Source organism: Benincasa hispida, chromosome 4 (genome assembly GCF_009727055.1).
Source record: "Benincasa hispida cultivar B227 chromosome 4, ASM972705v1, whole genome shotgun sequence".
In the NCBI taxonomy this organism is placed as follows: Eukaryota; Viridiplantae; Streptophyta; class Magnoliopsida; order Cucurbitales; family Cucurbitaceae; genus Benincasa; species Benincasa hispida.
This window is the reverse complement of record NC_052352.1, coordinates 54,692,800-54,708,919: the sequence shown is the minus strand read 5'-3', so window position 1 is coordinate 54,708,919 and position 16,120 is coordinate 54,692,800. Positions and strand designations below refer to the sequence as shown.

Below are 16,120 nucleotides of genomic sequence, written 5' to 3'. Positions count from 1 at the left end.
ATAATAATAATAAACTGAACAATATATATGTATAATAATGCACATGTGTTTCAAACATCTAAAGTTTAATTTATGTTTATATGTTTCTTTTTAAGTACACCAAGCCATTTTTACGTGTCTCTATATGAAAAATTGAAAAATTGAAAATATGGGGAAAAAATCAAATTAACTTGATAATAATAAGTATAAAATAATGGGAAGAAATTTAGATACAATTGAATTCGTAACAAACATTTAAATAAATCAAAAGTTGGTTAAATAAAATCAAATATTATAATAAGAGATAAATTGAAACATAAATTGGATAGAAAAATCATGAAGTTTTTGTTTATTGTAATTAATTTGATAAGTAGTTAGATAAAATTTAATTTGATAATAAAATACAAATTCAAATATAATTGGGGGAGAAAAATTAGGAAGAGAGCTTGTATCAATAATTTCATTATTAAGTTTAACAATTATAACTGCATCAACTACAAAACATACGAAATAAGTCCAACTCGTTGTGGAGGCATAGCAAAAATAGCAAGGTTGCAATAGTAAATACTTATTCGTTTGTCAAAATGACAAATTAATGGTATAAATATATAATAAGCTGTCAATGAATAAAAAGTGATTAAAAAAATACAAAAAAATGATAAATTTTAAATGAAATATATAGTTTGTTAAATTATAATATGTATACAATATTAAGTAAATCCTAATCAAGATGGAAGAAAATTAATTCAAATTTAAAATAATAAATAAAATATTGTAAAATATAAATATATATTATAAATTAAAATGGCGATAAACAAATTAAAGATCGATTAATTCTGAATATTTCTAGTGGTTAAATCAAATTAAAACAGATAACCAATTTGAATCAATCAGAGGAGAAAAATAAGGAAGACATTGGTTTATTTTAAATAATTTGTGAAATAATTATCAAAATCTAATTTGAATATTAAAAATAAATCAAATTCCAAAAGAGGTCGGACATTACGGAATGATGTTCATTTTCAGGTTTGAAATTGGATATGTTAGATTATTATATGATTAATTTGGTTATCAATCAAACTCTTCAATTACATTGTATCTATATCCCGGTTATTAATCAAGTATTATCAAAACATCAGCTAAAATAACGACTAAACATGAAATGTGTACAACTGAATCTAATAACATATATAAAACAATTTAAACCGTACAAAATATGGAAATATATCTGAAATATATCTAATCAATTTATTAAGAATATGTATAAAATAATGAAATACAATTCAAGCATTTGAATAAATTTAAAATTTGATTAGATAAATGAAAATTGATAATATATGGATATTTAAAATATACATTTGGTAGAAAATTATGGATATTTAATTAAAGTAAGATTAATTCGAATAGTGGTTAAATAGAATATAAATTAATAATAAAATCTACATTTGTTGGTTATTTTGAAGAAGGTGGATATTTTTAGTTTTTCATATGAATGGATAGGAGGGAAGGTGAATAACTAAGACATCAACAATTATCCTGTATACAGAATTCTAACATTGTTTATGATTCATTTACCATGTATTCGTAATTTAATCAATAACAAAAGCTACGAACTAGACAAGAATTTGAAATTTGTTGATCATGTGCATGTCATGTGAGTTGCCATAAATTTTATTATTGTCGGTTTTACTATTTTTCAAAACAAAACCTTAAAATTTGCCATACACTCCAAATCCCCTTTAAATAAACCTATTCACCCCTACACCATGTAATCCATCCACTGTAACCAGATTGACAACTCGGGTGAAAGTAATCTTACTCCAATAATGGGGGTAATGTTCAAATGTGGGCTCCATCAATGCTATGTTTATTGGATTGGGTAAACAACCATGAAAGTAATCAATCAAGTGGATCCCGCTTCCATGAATTGGACTGTACTTAAAACTTGTGATCAAATAAAAATTACATCCAAACATAGAGACAAAAAAATATTTTTCTCGATAGATTTTATTCAAAATCTTAAATAAACAATTTATTTAACCGTTCCTAAAAGAGTATTCAAAGAAAAGTAAGATAAAAAGAAAGAACACACAAAATGGCGTGGATGATTTCCAGAAACTAGCCATTAATCCCCATTGGAATCTTGGTTGAAATTCATGAATTTTGACTAACTCAACTCCAATCAAAACTTGCCCATAATTCTTGAATTCAGAAACCCAAATCCCATTGAAAAACTGATTAAAAAGATCAACCAAAACAATTTTGAAACTTAAATCTACCATGCAAGACAAGTTATCTAAATAAGGTTTTGGTTAGAGATGTATATAGGTTGAGTTGAATTGGATTGAGTATATTTTTTTGGACAAATTTGAAAATTCAGGTTGGTTGAGTTGCCCACCCAAAAGACCCGCTGCAACCCAACCCATCCCTTAAAATTTGGGTTCAGTAAAACTCCAGTTGCATTGTCGAGTAACAACTTGTTTTTTTGTTATTACATAAATTTATCTATAACATATAGCTAAGAACTAAAATTTCATAAAAGCCAAATATATATGATATTTATTACAAATTTTAAATAAATACAAACATCATGATTATTTTAAAAGAAAGATATTAAAAATTCATAAACTTGTAACCCAAATAAGTTAAACTTTAAACGAAGAATAGTTTGAGTTGGGTTGGTCAACCAAATTATTTATTTATCTAACTGGAGACTCAACTCAACAAAAATAGAAAACGTTCAGCCCAATTCAATCAAAAAAAAAAAAAAATCTCCATTCAATATTTATAGTTTAAGTTGAATAATTCGAGTTGTCGGACTTTTTTGAAAACTCCTAGTTCCAACCACAAATTCACCCTTTTTTTTTTTTAGTCAATGGACGAGATAATAAACGAGGGAATAAAATTTTCAATAAATTGTTTTCTAAAACAATTAAGAGTAAAATCACCACTATACACTATCTAAAAGTAAAAGGGCCCAAAATACTAGGGTTTTTTTTTTTTCTTTTCAAATGGGGATATTCATCTAAAATCAAAACATAATGATAACCCAATATGTCTGTGTTTATCTTTTATATAATTATAATATTTAAAAATAGCAAAAAGTAGGTTTAAATAATATTCATTTAATTAAAAAAAAATAAACAAACTACAAAAAAAAACTAGAAAATTACATCGAGACACAAAACACTCGTAAACAATTGGAGGTAGGGAAAATTTATGTTTGAATTGCCTTTCAAAGTGTTTAAATAAGTATTTCTAAGTATAAAAAAAATAGTGTTTATAAACACTTAAAAAGTCAATCTAAATGGGTCCAAAGTATGGAAAAAAATTTCATACTCCTTTAATTCATTGTATATCATATAAACATGTTTTTAAAAATAAGGTGGGATTCACTGATATTGATATGAAGCTTACTAACAATGTGAATATTTTGTTAATTTTGTTTAATATTATTGAATAATCAAGATAATCATAATACAACATAAAGATGAATAAATATATATACACCAACAAACCCAACAAAAAAAAAAAAAACTAATAAAGGAAAAATACTATAAATGAAAACACTAATTAGAAATAAACCCCTAATCTACTTTAAACAACCTATCTCAAACTCAAAATGGTAGAGTAATAACCATTGTGAAGCGACCAACTGAAGTTGATGATAGAAACTGAATAAAATTCCCGAATCAAATCATGACAGATCTGGATTGGAAACAGAGACCCACGAAAAAAAAACACATAAAATTTATGGGTTGGAGATAAAACTCGTGAGGAATTAAAACGTAGACAACTTTTAGGCTGGAAACAAAACCCACAGAGAACTAAAACAAGGCTAGAAACAAAAATCCTTGTAGAAAGATCCAAAATAGAATCCAAAAACTATTGATTTGAAATTAAAACAGAGACCCTGGAAGATCAGAAAACATAAAAGAGGTTGAAATTGAAAAACAAAAATGCATAATCAATTAAACAGATGAACCAAATCTAGATATGCCTCCATCGACAACAGAGCTCGAACAGAAGAGGTAGCTGAAAAGTATAAACCCTAGGACTTGCTTTGATATCATGTTAATTTTCATATAATATTATCGAATAATCAAGATAATCATAATACAACACAGAGGCGAATAAATATAGACACCAACAAATCCAATAAAGGAAAGAAACATAAAAGAAAAAACATTTGAAAGAAATATATTAATTAGGAAAAAGATCCATAATTTACTTCAACAAAATGAAATATGGCACTCCAGTAATATTATAAAATTTCCCCACATACTAAGGAGAAATAAGTAAATGAAAAATACGCTATTTGTAAAGGAGTGTACCAAGACAATCCCTCACATGGAGAAAGAAACATTTTTCAACCCATGCATAACGACCTTTGTACATCAAGGGAGATTTCAATGAAATCCACGAAATTATCATTTAAAAGATTATTGACCTCCAGACAAATCGGTTCTTCAACAAAATATTGTGCATATTGATAAATAAATATTATCTAGACCGTCGTGAATAACCACCTTGACCTAATTACAATTAAGGATGACCTTAAATTCTATCAGTAATTATTTATTAGTAGTATGAATTAAATGGTATATTTAAATATAAATGGAAATAGACTTTCTCAAAAAAGGAAAAAAAAAAAAAGAAAAAAGAAAAAAGGAAAACACAACTTGGCGCCATTAAAAACAATCAAGAAAAATGGAAAAAAGAAAGCACATATGGCATTTTTTATTCACAGAATCACAACGCAGTTGACATGCAGTGTTCAGAGAGAGCAGTCATTTTCATCACCTTCCTGACACTCTCAGACTGATTCCTGTATTCTCGACCTTCGCATTATTGCTTTCATGGCGGATCAACCAACCTCTTAACTACTTTCCCTCGTCTCCAAACCCTAAAGTTCGCGCTTTAGCTTCCATTCGAGGTAATACCAACTTCTTCCTCCTTTTTACTTGAGTTTGTCCTGAAGTCTTTTGTGGTGATGGTTCGTCTTCTGGAACTACGCCGTTGTTGGGTTTTTTTTTCTTGTTGTTTAGGTATAACATGCATTAGGATCAGATAAAAGTTTGTTGTTCAATGTGTAGTTTGTTTGTGGGTAAGTTCGGTTCTTGAATTGGAGTTTTATAAAGCTAATCGGTTCTTTCTTTTTCTTTTTTAATTTGTTTTCTCCGAGTGTGATTGAAGCATGATTAATTCGGCCTTGCTCTTTACTTGAGTTTGTGCTGAAGTAGGATGCGGCGATGGATTGTTTTCCAGAAATCAGCCTATTTTGAGGCCTTTTTGCTTTTGAATATCGATATTTTTTCTTCCGTTTCTTGTCTGTAACATGCATTAGGATCGGGCAAAAGTTTGCTGTTCAACGTTTTATTAGTTTATTGGGGAAGTGAAAAGATGGGAAATTTAGTTTAGTGAAGGTAAGAATCGTTATGGCATAGGAGCTTTATAGTGGCAATCAGTCTTGTGATTGCTTTTCGGGTGTGATTGAGGCACGGTCATTATACTAGTGTGATGGACAACCTTGTGAATTTTAAAATACTTAGTACAGGAAATTTCTTAGAATGTCTAGGGTCTGTTTGACAATGTTGCTATTTTCTGGCTTCTGTTTTTGAGAAATAGTCGGATCTTTAATACATTCTTATTCTTCTGTTGGATGACTTTGAACTTCGAAGAGACCCAAAACTTCATATTCTTCATTCCTCAGTTTTAGAAGCGTCTCCAGAATAGTGCATAAAAATTGAAGCTTCTTGATGCCGTTCTTTGTCTAAATCCAATTCGTGGTCTTTCTTGCAATGATCTGTGACAATCTTCAGCTGTGTTTTTCCTTGTATTTCTTTTTGACATTTTCATTTATGCTTCATTTATTTTTCTCAGTTACACTCAGTACATTTTGAATTCTTCTACTCACTTGTAGCTTTTCAATCATTAATGATCAATCACATTTTAAAAGTTACAATACCAAAATATAATTCTTTGTCAACCCCCCTCTTCATCTATGCTTCATTTAAGTCGTAGCACTATTATTTGGAATTTAGTCAAAGTTTGTTCCTCTACTTGGTGTTTTCTGTAATTCCCTTGGTGTTTCAGTAATTTTTGGTCTCCTCTTCTTGTGCATTCTCTTTTGATTAATTAATATCCACTTGTTTCCTATATGTATAAGAAAACGAATAAATTTCTTGTTTTATTTTTGAAATTGAATCAGCTAGCGGCTTTTATTTTTATTTTTAATTTAAAGATTACAAGATAAGAAACAAGTAATTGTTATCTAAACTGTTTCCATTTTCCTCTCTTTTCAATTGAAAAAGTAAATATTGGATCCAAAAAAAAGAAAAAAAAAAGTAAAAAATGAACATAGGAAATAAGAACTAAAGAAAATGAAGGTGGCTGACTAAGATTTGAACTCATAACTTTACCATGACATATTCTCAACGAAAGAAAAAAGAGAAATTCTATGATATAAATGGGACGTATGTTGTAAACCCTTTGAAGCAACACACGTCAAAATGGAACAGTGATAAGGGTTTCTCGTTTACACGAATTCAAAACGTGACTTCTTTTCACTCTCACACACTTGGTGGTACAAGATCAACGTGGACTTGATTTGAGAAATTTCTTTACAAGGAGTTAGTTATAGTGTGTGTTTGCTAACAATCAAACAGCTAAAGTCCACATATGATTTTTTTTTTTTTTAAACTCTGTGCCAGCAGTCTGTCTATTCTGACAAGGGACATAAAGAATTGAAAATTTGATTGTTATTTGCACCAAATTGCCATGAGTACACCAGATGTATGCCCAACCGAGGATGCCATACATGCATTATTAGATTATTTAGTTGAACCTATGCTTCCTGCAAAGTCATCTTCGAGAGAAAATCCACCAGAAGCTCTATTGCAATCAGTTGCAAAACAGGTACTTCTGAAATTGACTTTCGTGTGTTTAATATTTTAATTTCATTCATTTTCATGCTTAAAATATTTGAACAATCATAATCAGACTAATATTTTTTTTGGTTTTAGACTGTTAGAGTTGTTTACTGGAAACATCAAACTCTGTGTTTAACCTGTCATCGTTTGCAAGTACCAACAGTTTATGAAAATACCATTGCTTGTGTAATTTCTCCAGTGGTCTCTCTTCCTCAACTAACCACGTGCTTTAACTTTTTTTAATCTTTTGAAAGGGCCAGATTTTGTAAGCACAAAACTATGTTTGTAAATAAATATAATCTTCTCCAGAAAACTCTCTCTCTCACACACATGCACACAGACTTGTTATCTTAAGGGGGGTAATGTATCCAGGCTCCGGCTACTCCGTGATAATTGATGTTACAAGAAATGTCCATTCAGAAAATTTATTTGAGCAAATTGGTTCATTTATTTTCCAATATTTGAAACAACTGCAAATAAAAACTAATTCATGGCACTTCTGCTGCTTTGATAGTCTATGATTTATTTGATTTTTCTCATTTACACATTTTAATGTAGCACATTCTTCTTGCAGGAAAAGTTTGGATTTTCCTATATTTAAAGAGCAGCAGAAATTGTCTAACACTGTACATATGATTAAAATGAAATAGGTTTAAACTATAAAATAGGTTAGCTTTGAACGCATGTGGCAGCTTAGTTCTCACAACTTCTTCCCGTAAGAAAGAAATTGTAAAGAGAGAGAATAGAATTATCATCTATCCTTAAAAAGAGTTTATTGTTTAAAAAAATGTGTTATCTTACTTAGTGATTTACCCTTGAATCTACTATTAGATGCATGCAGTTATTCTATTATACAACTACTACCACCGGAAACAACATCCACACCTTGAATTTTTGAGTTTTGAGGCATTTTGCAAGTTAGCTGTGATTGTTAAACCAGCTCTGTTGTCTCACATGAAACTCATGCAAAGCTCAGATGATATTGAATTGGAAAATCCCGAGAAGCAGCTTTCTCCAGCAGAAAAAGCAATTATGGATGCATGTGATATAGCCACGTGTCTAGAGGCATCAACAAATGAAAATGTAGAGGGCTGGCCTCTTTCTAAGGTTGCTGTTTTTTTAATTGACTCCAAGAGGGAGCATTGTTATTTGCTATTTAGTTTCATCACTCAAGGAGTTTGGTCTGTCATTGAACAAGATATAGATACCTCCGAATGCCAACCAGAAACTGTGGATGAGGAAAAACATGTAAACAAAAAGAAAAGAGTGATTAAGAAAGCTTCAAAAGAGGGGCTAGTTGTTGATGAAGCCAAGACTCAGCAGCTTGCATATAAAGCAGTTAAGGAAGCAACTGGTATGTATCTTTCATTAACTCATCAGTTAGTTCAATGGTTTATCTTGTTCTAATTCTCAAAGGTTTTAAGTATGGCGAGGAGAACTGGTTTTATTTCCTACCATTTTATTTCATATGAGATGTCCCCTTTTGTTGGTGTTCGATTCAAAGATACCTTTTGGAGTACTAACGATTTATTGCTGCCCGCTGGGATGATTGTCCCATATGTCATTGATAAGCGCTTGTGATGCTTGTTGGATGCAAAGCTAGAGGTCCTTCTAGGATCCTTGCGAACACTCACAAAAAAAAAGCCAACTTAGATCAAACTTAGAATCTATGATGATCACTCTTAGATCCTAAGGAAACTCACTCCAGAATTAGCTTGATCAAGACTAATCCAATGACTTGATTTAAACATCAAATCTAAAGCAAGATTTGAAAAGATTTGAAAGAAAAAGACAACACCAAAGGGTTGAATAAGCACAAACTTTTTTACTATGGATAATATGAGTTTTGAAGAGCATTACAGACCATTTTATAGGCTAAATGGTTGTGGATAGACCAAGAAACTCAAAAGTCATTCAAATATAATTAATTGCAAATTGTAGAAAATAACACCTAGAAACTTGAAACTTAATTGCATTCTAAATTATAAGTTAAAATGCAAAGCTAGAAATGTAAAAAGTCTTCAAATTGTCTTAAATATCTCTTCTAGAAGGTGACAAAGTAGATGTGCATGTTCGACAAGGTTTGACATCACATTTCTCCATGCAGAGTACACTTAACAACATTTTCTTCATATAATCTGCACACTTTTTTTGACTACCGTGTCATCTTCCAAACTATAGGACTTTTCCCATGCCATCTTCATGCCATTCTCTTCTTGACTCATTGAACTAACATTATATAAAACTTCGATCTCAAAATTATTTGTCGGTTCTTGTGAATTTGCTAGTTTTTGAAGATGTAGTGTGAATGCCTCTTGAATCTTCTTTGCCTTGTTTCTTGTAATTGGTCCTTTAGGTACATGCAATGGTTCAATGGTTGAATTCACATCGTCTCCCTTTCTTTAAAAGGATTTGTCCTCAAATCAAGGTCTTCAGTCCCAACATCAAAAGGAGTCAAATCAGCCACATTGAAAGTAGAACTTACGTTGTACTCACCTCGAAGATCTAATTTGTAGGCATTATTATTGATCCGCTCTATCACTTGAAATGGACCATCTCCTCTTGGTTGAAGTTTAGACATCCTTTGATATGGAAACCTTTCATTTTGTAGATGAACCCAAACCTAATCACCGGGTTTAAAAATCATTTTCTTTCTCCCTTGGTTCTTGCTATTGACAAGCTTTTGATTCCTCTTTTCAACCCTTTCTTTGACTTCTTTATGCAAATGTTTGATGTATTATGCCCTTGAAACAACTGCATCACTAGTAAACATATTAGGTGGCAAGGGTGACAAATCTAAAGGAGTTAATGGATTAAAGCCATACACAACCTCAAAAGGTGAACAATGAGTGGTGCTATGTATTGCTCTATTGTAAGCAAACTCTACAAAAGGTAGAGTATCCTCCCAAGACTTGAGATTTTTAGACATTAGTGACCTAAGCAAAGTCCCCAATGTTCTATTAGCCACCTTAGTTTGTCCATCGGTTTGTGGGTGACAAGTTGTTGAAAACAAAAACTTAGTTCCCAATTTACCCCACAAAACTTTCCAAAAATGACTTAAAAATTTTGCATCTCTATCATAACAATGGTCTTAGGAATTCCATGCAATCTAACCACTTTCCTAAAGAAAAAATTAGCTATATTAGTAGCATCATCTGTTTTATTACATGGTATGAAATGTGCTATTTTACTAAACCTATCAACTACCACAAAAATGCTATCATGATGTCTCCTAGTCTTGGGTAGTCCTAAAACAAAATCCATGCTAATGCCAACCCATGGTTCACTAGAAGCATCTAAATGTGTGTAAAGACCATATGGTTGTGTCTTAGACTTAGCCTCCTTACATTTGAAAACATTGTTTGCACACTTTATTCACATCTTTTCTCATTTTCAACCAATAAAAATGTTCAGCCAACATGTTATATGTTTTAAATTCCCCAAAATGCCCCATTAATCCTCCCCCATGAGCTTCCTTCACAAGCAACTCTCAAATGGAACACCTAGGAATAGAAAGTTTTCCTTTCCTAAAAAGCATTTCATCAAACACGATATAGTCATGCACGTTTTTCCCTTCTAAACATTGAATATACACATCATGAAATTCAGATGTCTCTACTTTGTACAAATTAATCATGTGTTTAAAACTAATAATTTTTGCACTAAGGGAAGAAAACAATGTATACCTTCTTGATAATGCATCAACCACCACGTTATCCTTACCTTTCTTGTAATGAATGACATATGGAAATGTCTCAATGAATTCTACCATTTAGCATGCCTCTTGTTCAACTTTGTTTGGCTTTTGAGGTGCCAAGCTTTCATGATCCCCGTGTGGATGACAAACTCTTTTGGTCACAAGTAATGTTGCCAAACTTGCAAAGCCCTTACAAGTGTATGTAATTCCTTACCATATGTGGGGTAGCTAAGTTGTGCTCCATCTAGCTTCTCACTAAAGAACATGACTGACCTCTTTTCTTGCATCAAAACAACTCAAATTCCTACCCCACTTGCATCACATTCAATTTTAAAAGATTGGTCAAAGTTAGGTAAAGCAAGACAAGGTGTATTAGTCAACTTATCTTTCAATTCATTGAATGTATTTTCTTGCTTTTCTTTCCATTCACATTTCACATTCTTTTTAACAAGTTCATTCAACGGTGAGGCTATGCTACTAAAATCCTTAATAAACCTCCTATAAAAACTAGCCAAACCATGAAAAGATCTCACCTTGGTTGCATTGGTGGGTGTTGGCCACTCTCGAATAGTCTTGACCTTTTCTTCATCAACTTTCACCCCATCCTTTCTAACAATGAATCCTAAGAAATTGACCTGGTTTTTGTCACTTTTTGAAATTGACATAAAGCTTTTCTTCTATAAGTCTAAGAAAAATTGTCTTGACATGCAAAATATGTTCATTCAAATTTTTAGAGTAAACAAGAATATCATCAAAGTATACCACAACAAATTTTCCAATGTATTCTCACAAAACATGATTCATTAGCCTCATAAAAGTACTTGGTGCATTAATGAGACCAAATGGCATAACAAGCCACTTATAAAGACCAAATTTTGTTTTGAAAGCCGTTTTCCACTCATCTCCCACATGGATTTGAAATTGATGGTAACAACTTTTAAGATCAATTTTTGAAAACAAGTTTGCACCATGTAATTCATCTAGCATGACATCCAATCTAGGAATAGGATGTCAATACTTTATCGTTATTTTGTTGATGGCTCGATAATCAACACACATCCTCCACGTTCCATCTTTCTTGGGTACTAAAATGACTGGAATTGAACAAGGACTCATGCTTTCTCGAACATAACTTTTATCCATGAGTTCTTCCACTTGCTTTGAATTTCCTTGGCCTCGATTGGATTGGTCCTGTAGGCCGTCATATTTGGAAGCATTGCCCCGGGTATGAAGTCAATTTTATGCTCAATTCCTCTTAAAGGAGGTAGACTCGTAGGTGCATCTTCATGTGGAAACATGTCATTAAATTCCTGCAAAAGAGATTTAAAAGCACTAGGCAAACCATCATTAGAGTTAGGTTCAGTTACTAAACACATTCCTTTGCACATAAGTACAAAGTTTGGTGTTTCGAATGAAAACATATTCCTTTCGTCCCCCTTTCTCATAGCCAAACTCACACTCTTTTTTCCTCAAAATCACTCTTTTTTCTCTCTTGGTTTTTACTCACCTTTTGCCCCTCACTTCTCTTTTTTTTCGTTCTTCTCCTTTAACTTACTTTCTTTTCTCCTCTCTTGATCCTCAAATTCTTTTCTTTTCTTTTTTAATTTCGCTTGATCACATTGTACTTCATATGGAGATAATGAAAGCAAAGCAAACTTCTTCCCATTCAAAGTAAATGTGTACTTGTTCAACAAACCATCATATGTGACTTCTCTATCATATTGTCAAGGTCGGCCTAATAACATATCACCTGCATGCATAGGTATTACATCGCAAAGAACCTCATCCTTATATCTTCCCAAAGTAAAAGAAATAAGAACTTGGGAGTTTACCTTCAATTCTCCTTTGTTTGTTAACCATTGAAGTTTATATGGTTTTGGATGTGGACGAGTAGTGAGTTGGAGTCTTTTTACAAGAAAACTACTTACTACGTTTGTGCAACTTCCACTATCAATCACCAAACTACATGAGGTTCCTTCAATCAAGCACCTTGTGTGAAAAAATTCATGGTCATAAGAAATGGAATTATTGATGTGATGAACAAGGTGGCCAACTTGAGGAAGAATCTGAAGCCATTTCTTATGACCATGACTTTTTTTATTGACACAATCTTTGCTCATGTACCCAGATCCTTTGCACTTCCAACATTGAATAGAACTAGATTTTTCTCTTTCCTCCTTTGAAGCTTCATTCTTTTTAGTATAGGTGCTCCCGACTTCCACTCTTTTAGGAGCCACAAACTTCCCTTTTGCTTCACCCTTATTTACACAACCATCCTTGTTCCAAACATTAGAATTTGAAAAGGTATTAGCTTTAGAATTATACCTCTTGGAATGTTCCTTTTCTTCTCTCAATTGTTCTTCAATTTTGATTGCATAATGATAAATATTTTCCAAGTATAGTTGTGGATTTCTATCAACAAGATGAGCAATTTCTCGATTTAAACCTCCAACGAATCTAGGCATGGTGTCTTCTTCTCGAATATTGCTCTTTCCATCAAAGTTTCCATCTCTTGATAATATTCAGTTACACTTTTTGTTTCCTGCCTCAAAACTTGCAATTTAGTTCTCAAATCTCTTTCATAATGTTTTGGAACATACCTCTTTCTCATGGCTTCTTTAAGTTCTTCCCAAGTTTCAATGAGATCTGCCTCTTTCCTCCTTCTCTCGGATTTGAGATGTTGATACCAATTTCCCGCATGGTTAGTGAATTCAGCAATGACAAGTCTCATCTTCTTATTCTCACTAAATGTGTTGCAATCAAACACATGTTCTATCTTCCTTTCCCATTCCAAGTATGCCTCCGCATCCGACGTTCCACAAAATGGTGGAATTTTGAGCTTGACTCCACTATCTCTATCTTCATGGATTCTTTCTCCTTGTCTAGGGTGTATATCATTTCTTCCTCTTCCTCCAATTTGTCTTTCTTGTTCAACTAAGTCAAATACTCCCTCATCTTCTTGTAAGACTCTTTGTTGTTGTGCCCTCCTTTCTTGCCTATCTTCCCTCATCATGCATTGAATTGGCTTACCCTATGACATTTTAAAGTTAGTAATAAAAGGACTCACTACACTTCTCACCAATTTCACTCAAGAACACTCGTGTTTATCACTCAAGGGTAGGCTTTTGGTACTAGGTCAAAGGTGTAAGGGTTGACTTGTATTTTTGGTGCAATCCCACTAAAAGTTTGATAAAAACCAATTCAAAATGATCAAATCTCACAAACTAAGACTAGAGTAACTAAAATTAGGCTTAAAAAAAAAACAAATGTAGATTTTTTTTTTCTTTTTTCTTTTCAAATGAATGACAAGAAACTTTCATGTGCCTTGGATCTTTGATTTTTTTTCTTTTTTTTTGCTATTATTTTTTTTCTTTTTTTTCTTGCTGACTTTTTTTTCCCCTTTATGATCCAAGAGCTAATTTGAAGAAGTTTTCAAGACAAGTTGTAGTATGACTTGTAGTACAAGATGTAATCAATTGCTTTGGAGGAAAAAAAATTGAAATAAAGTAAAAATAACATCTCTAAAGTTGGCCAAGAACAATGAACAAATTCTCCGAAACAAAATGATAAGCGCTTGCGATGCTTGTTGGATGCAAAGCTAGAGGTCCTTCTAGGATCCTTTCAAACACTCACAAAGAAAGCTAACTTAGATCAAACTTAGAATCTATGATGGTCACTCTTAAATCCTAAGACAACTCACTCCAGAATTAGCTTGATCAAGACTAATCCAATGAATTGATTTAAACATCAAATCTAAAGTAAGATTTGAAAGAAAAAGGCAACACCAAAGGGTTGAATAAGCACAAGCTTTTTTACTATGGATAATCGGAGTTTTAAAGAGCATTACAAGCCATTTTATAGGCCAAATGGTTGTGGATTGACGAAGTAACTCAAAAGTCATTCAGATACAATTAGTTGCAAATTGTAGAAAATAACACCTAGAAACTTGAATCTTAATTTCATACTAAATTATAAGTCAAAATGCAAAACTAGAAATATAGAAAGTCTTCAAATTGCCTTAAATATCTCCTCTAGAAGGTGGTAAAGTAGATGTGCACGTTTGACAAGGTTTGTCCCCACATTTCCCCACATTTCCCCATGCAGTGCACACTTGACAACATTTTCTTCACAAAATCTGCACACTTTTTTTGACCACCGTGTCATCTTCCAAGCTATAGGACTTTTCCCGTGCCATCTTCATGCCATTCTCTTCTTGACTCATTGAACTAATATTATATAAAATTTTGGTCTCAAAATTATTTGTCGGTTTTTGTGAATTTGCTAGTTTTTGAAGATGTAGTGTGAATGCCTCTTGAATCTTCTTTGCCTTGCTTCTTGTAATTGGTTCTTTAGGTACATGCAACGGTTCAATGGTTGAATTCACATCAGTCACATCTTCCTCAATTAGGATAATGTTTGGTTAATTATTAGGAAATGATGTTATTCATCGTCGTCTTCCTTCCTTCCTTCCTTTTCTTCCTTTCTTTTTTTTTTCTTTGGGGGGAGGGGGTGTGTGAATTATATATCTTATTATGGGAGTGGTGGGATTGGTGCCTAATCAGAGCGGTGTGTATGTACTCCTCCTATTCTCTTTTGTAATTACCTCAAGAAAAGGGGAAGAACTTGGATATAACATGGTATTGTTTGGAGTATAGATTTCTTAAGACAAAAATATTATTTCAAGCTCGGTGCAAGTAACTTGGCCTTGGGTTTAGGGTATAGGTGTTGTGGGGAAGCCCAACCTTTAGCTAGTGGGGAGGGGGTGTTAGTTCCATTTTCTTTACCTTGTCCCATGGGTGGTCCTGGCGAGCCATCAATTGAGGGCTTCTTAGAGCACTGGCTATCCATGAGTTCCATGCTAGCGGCGGTTGAAATGGAGGCAATGCCAACTGTCGGCAATTACTCTGGGGCAATTCCTTCCCTCATTCTACGGAGTTCCCAAGGAGGTGAACCTCCCCCTGCTAGTTTATTGTGGTTTGAAGCATCAAAGAAGTAAAATTATTGGGAAATCAAAAGGGGGAGGGAGAGAATAGAAGGGACATGGAGCTTAATAAATTGGGTTGTTTGGTTAAATTATGAGGGAATGAAAAAAGGGGGAGGAAAGATTTAGAGAAGTCATGGTATAAAAAAGTTTTGAAATGAAAGTGGTAACTTGGCATGTGAGAGGTTTGAAGCACGCCAATTGAGGGTCCTGGCGAGCCATCAATTGAGGGCTTCTTAGAGCACTGGCTATCCATGAGTTCCATGATAGCGGCGGTTGAAATGGAGGCAATGCCAACTGTCGACAATTACTCTGGGGCAATTCCTTCCCTCATTCTACGGAGTTCCCAAGGAGGTGAACCTCCCCCTGCTAGTTGATTGTGGTTTGAAGCATCAAAGAAGTAAAATTATTGGGAAATCAAAAGGGGGAGGGAGAGAATAGAAGGGACATGGAGCTTAATAAATTGGGTTGTTCGGTTAAATTATGAGGGAATGAAAAAAGGGGAGGAAATACTTAGAGAAGTCATGGTAT

The 16,120-nt window shown here is 32.9% G+C and overlaps 1 protein-coding gene across 6 annotated transcripts in view; it reads left to right on the top strand.

Moving 5' to 3' along the window:
- Positions 1–4,651: 4,651 nt before the first annotated feature.
- LOC120075512 overlaps positions 4,652–16,120 on the top strand; it is a 33,738-nt gene continuing 22,269 nt past the window's right edge. Inside the window, exons 1-3 of one of the 6 annotated variants that reach the window (XR_005481347.1) lie at positions 4,652–4,915; positions 6,696–6,897; positions 7,743–8,265. Coding sequence is in view for 5 of the 6 variants with exons in the window: in XM_039028967.1 (XP_038884895.1) it covers positions 6,760–6,897; positions 7,743–8,265 (661 nt within the window). In the remaining variant the exon portion in view is untranslated. Of the gene's footprint in view, positions 4,916–6,692; positions 6,898–7,742; positions 8,266–16,120 lie in introns of those variants that run through there. The other 5 variants (XM_039028967.1, XM_039028966.1, XM_039028968.1 and 2 more) reach the window with 5 other exon arrangements.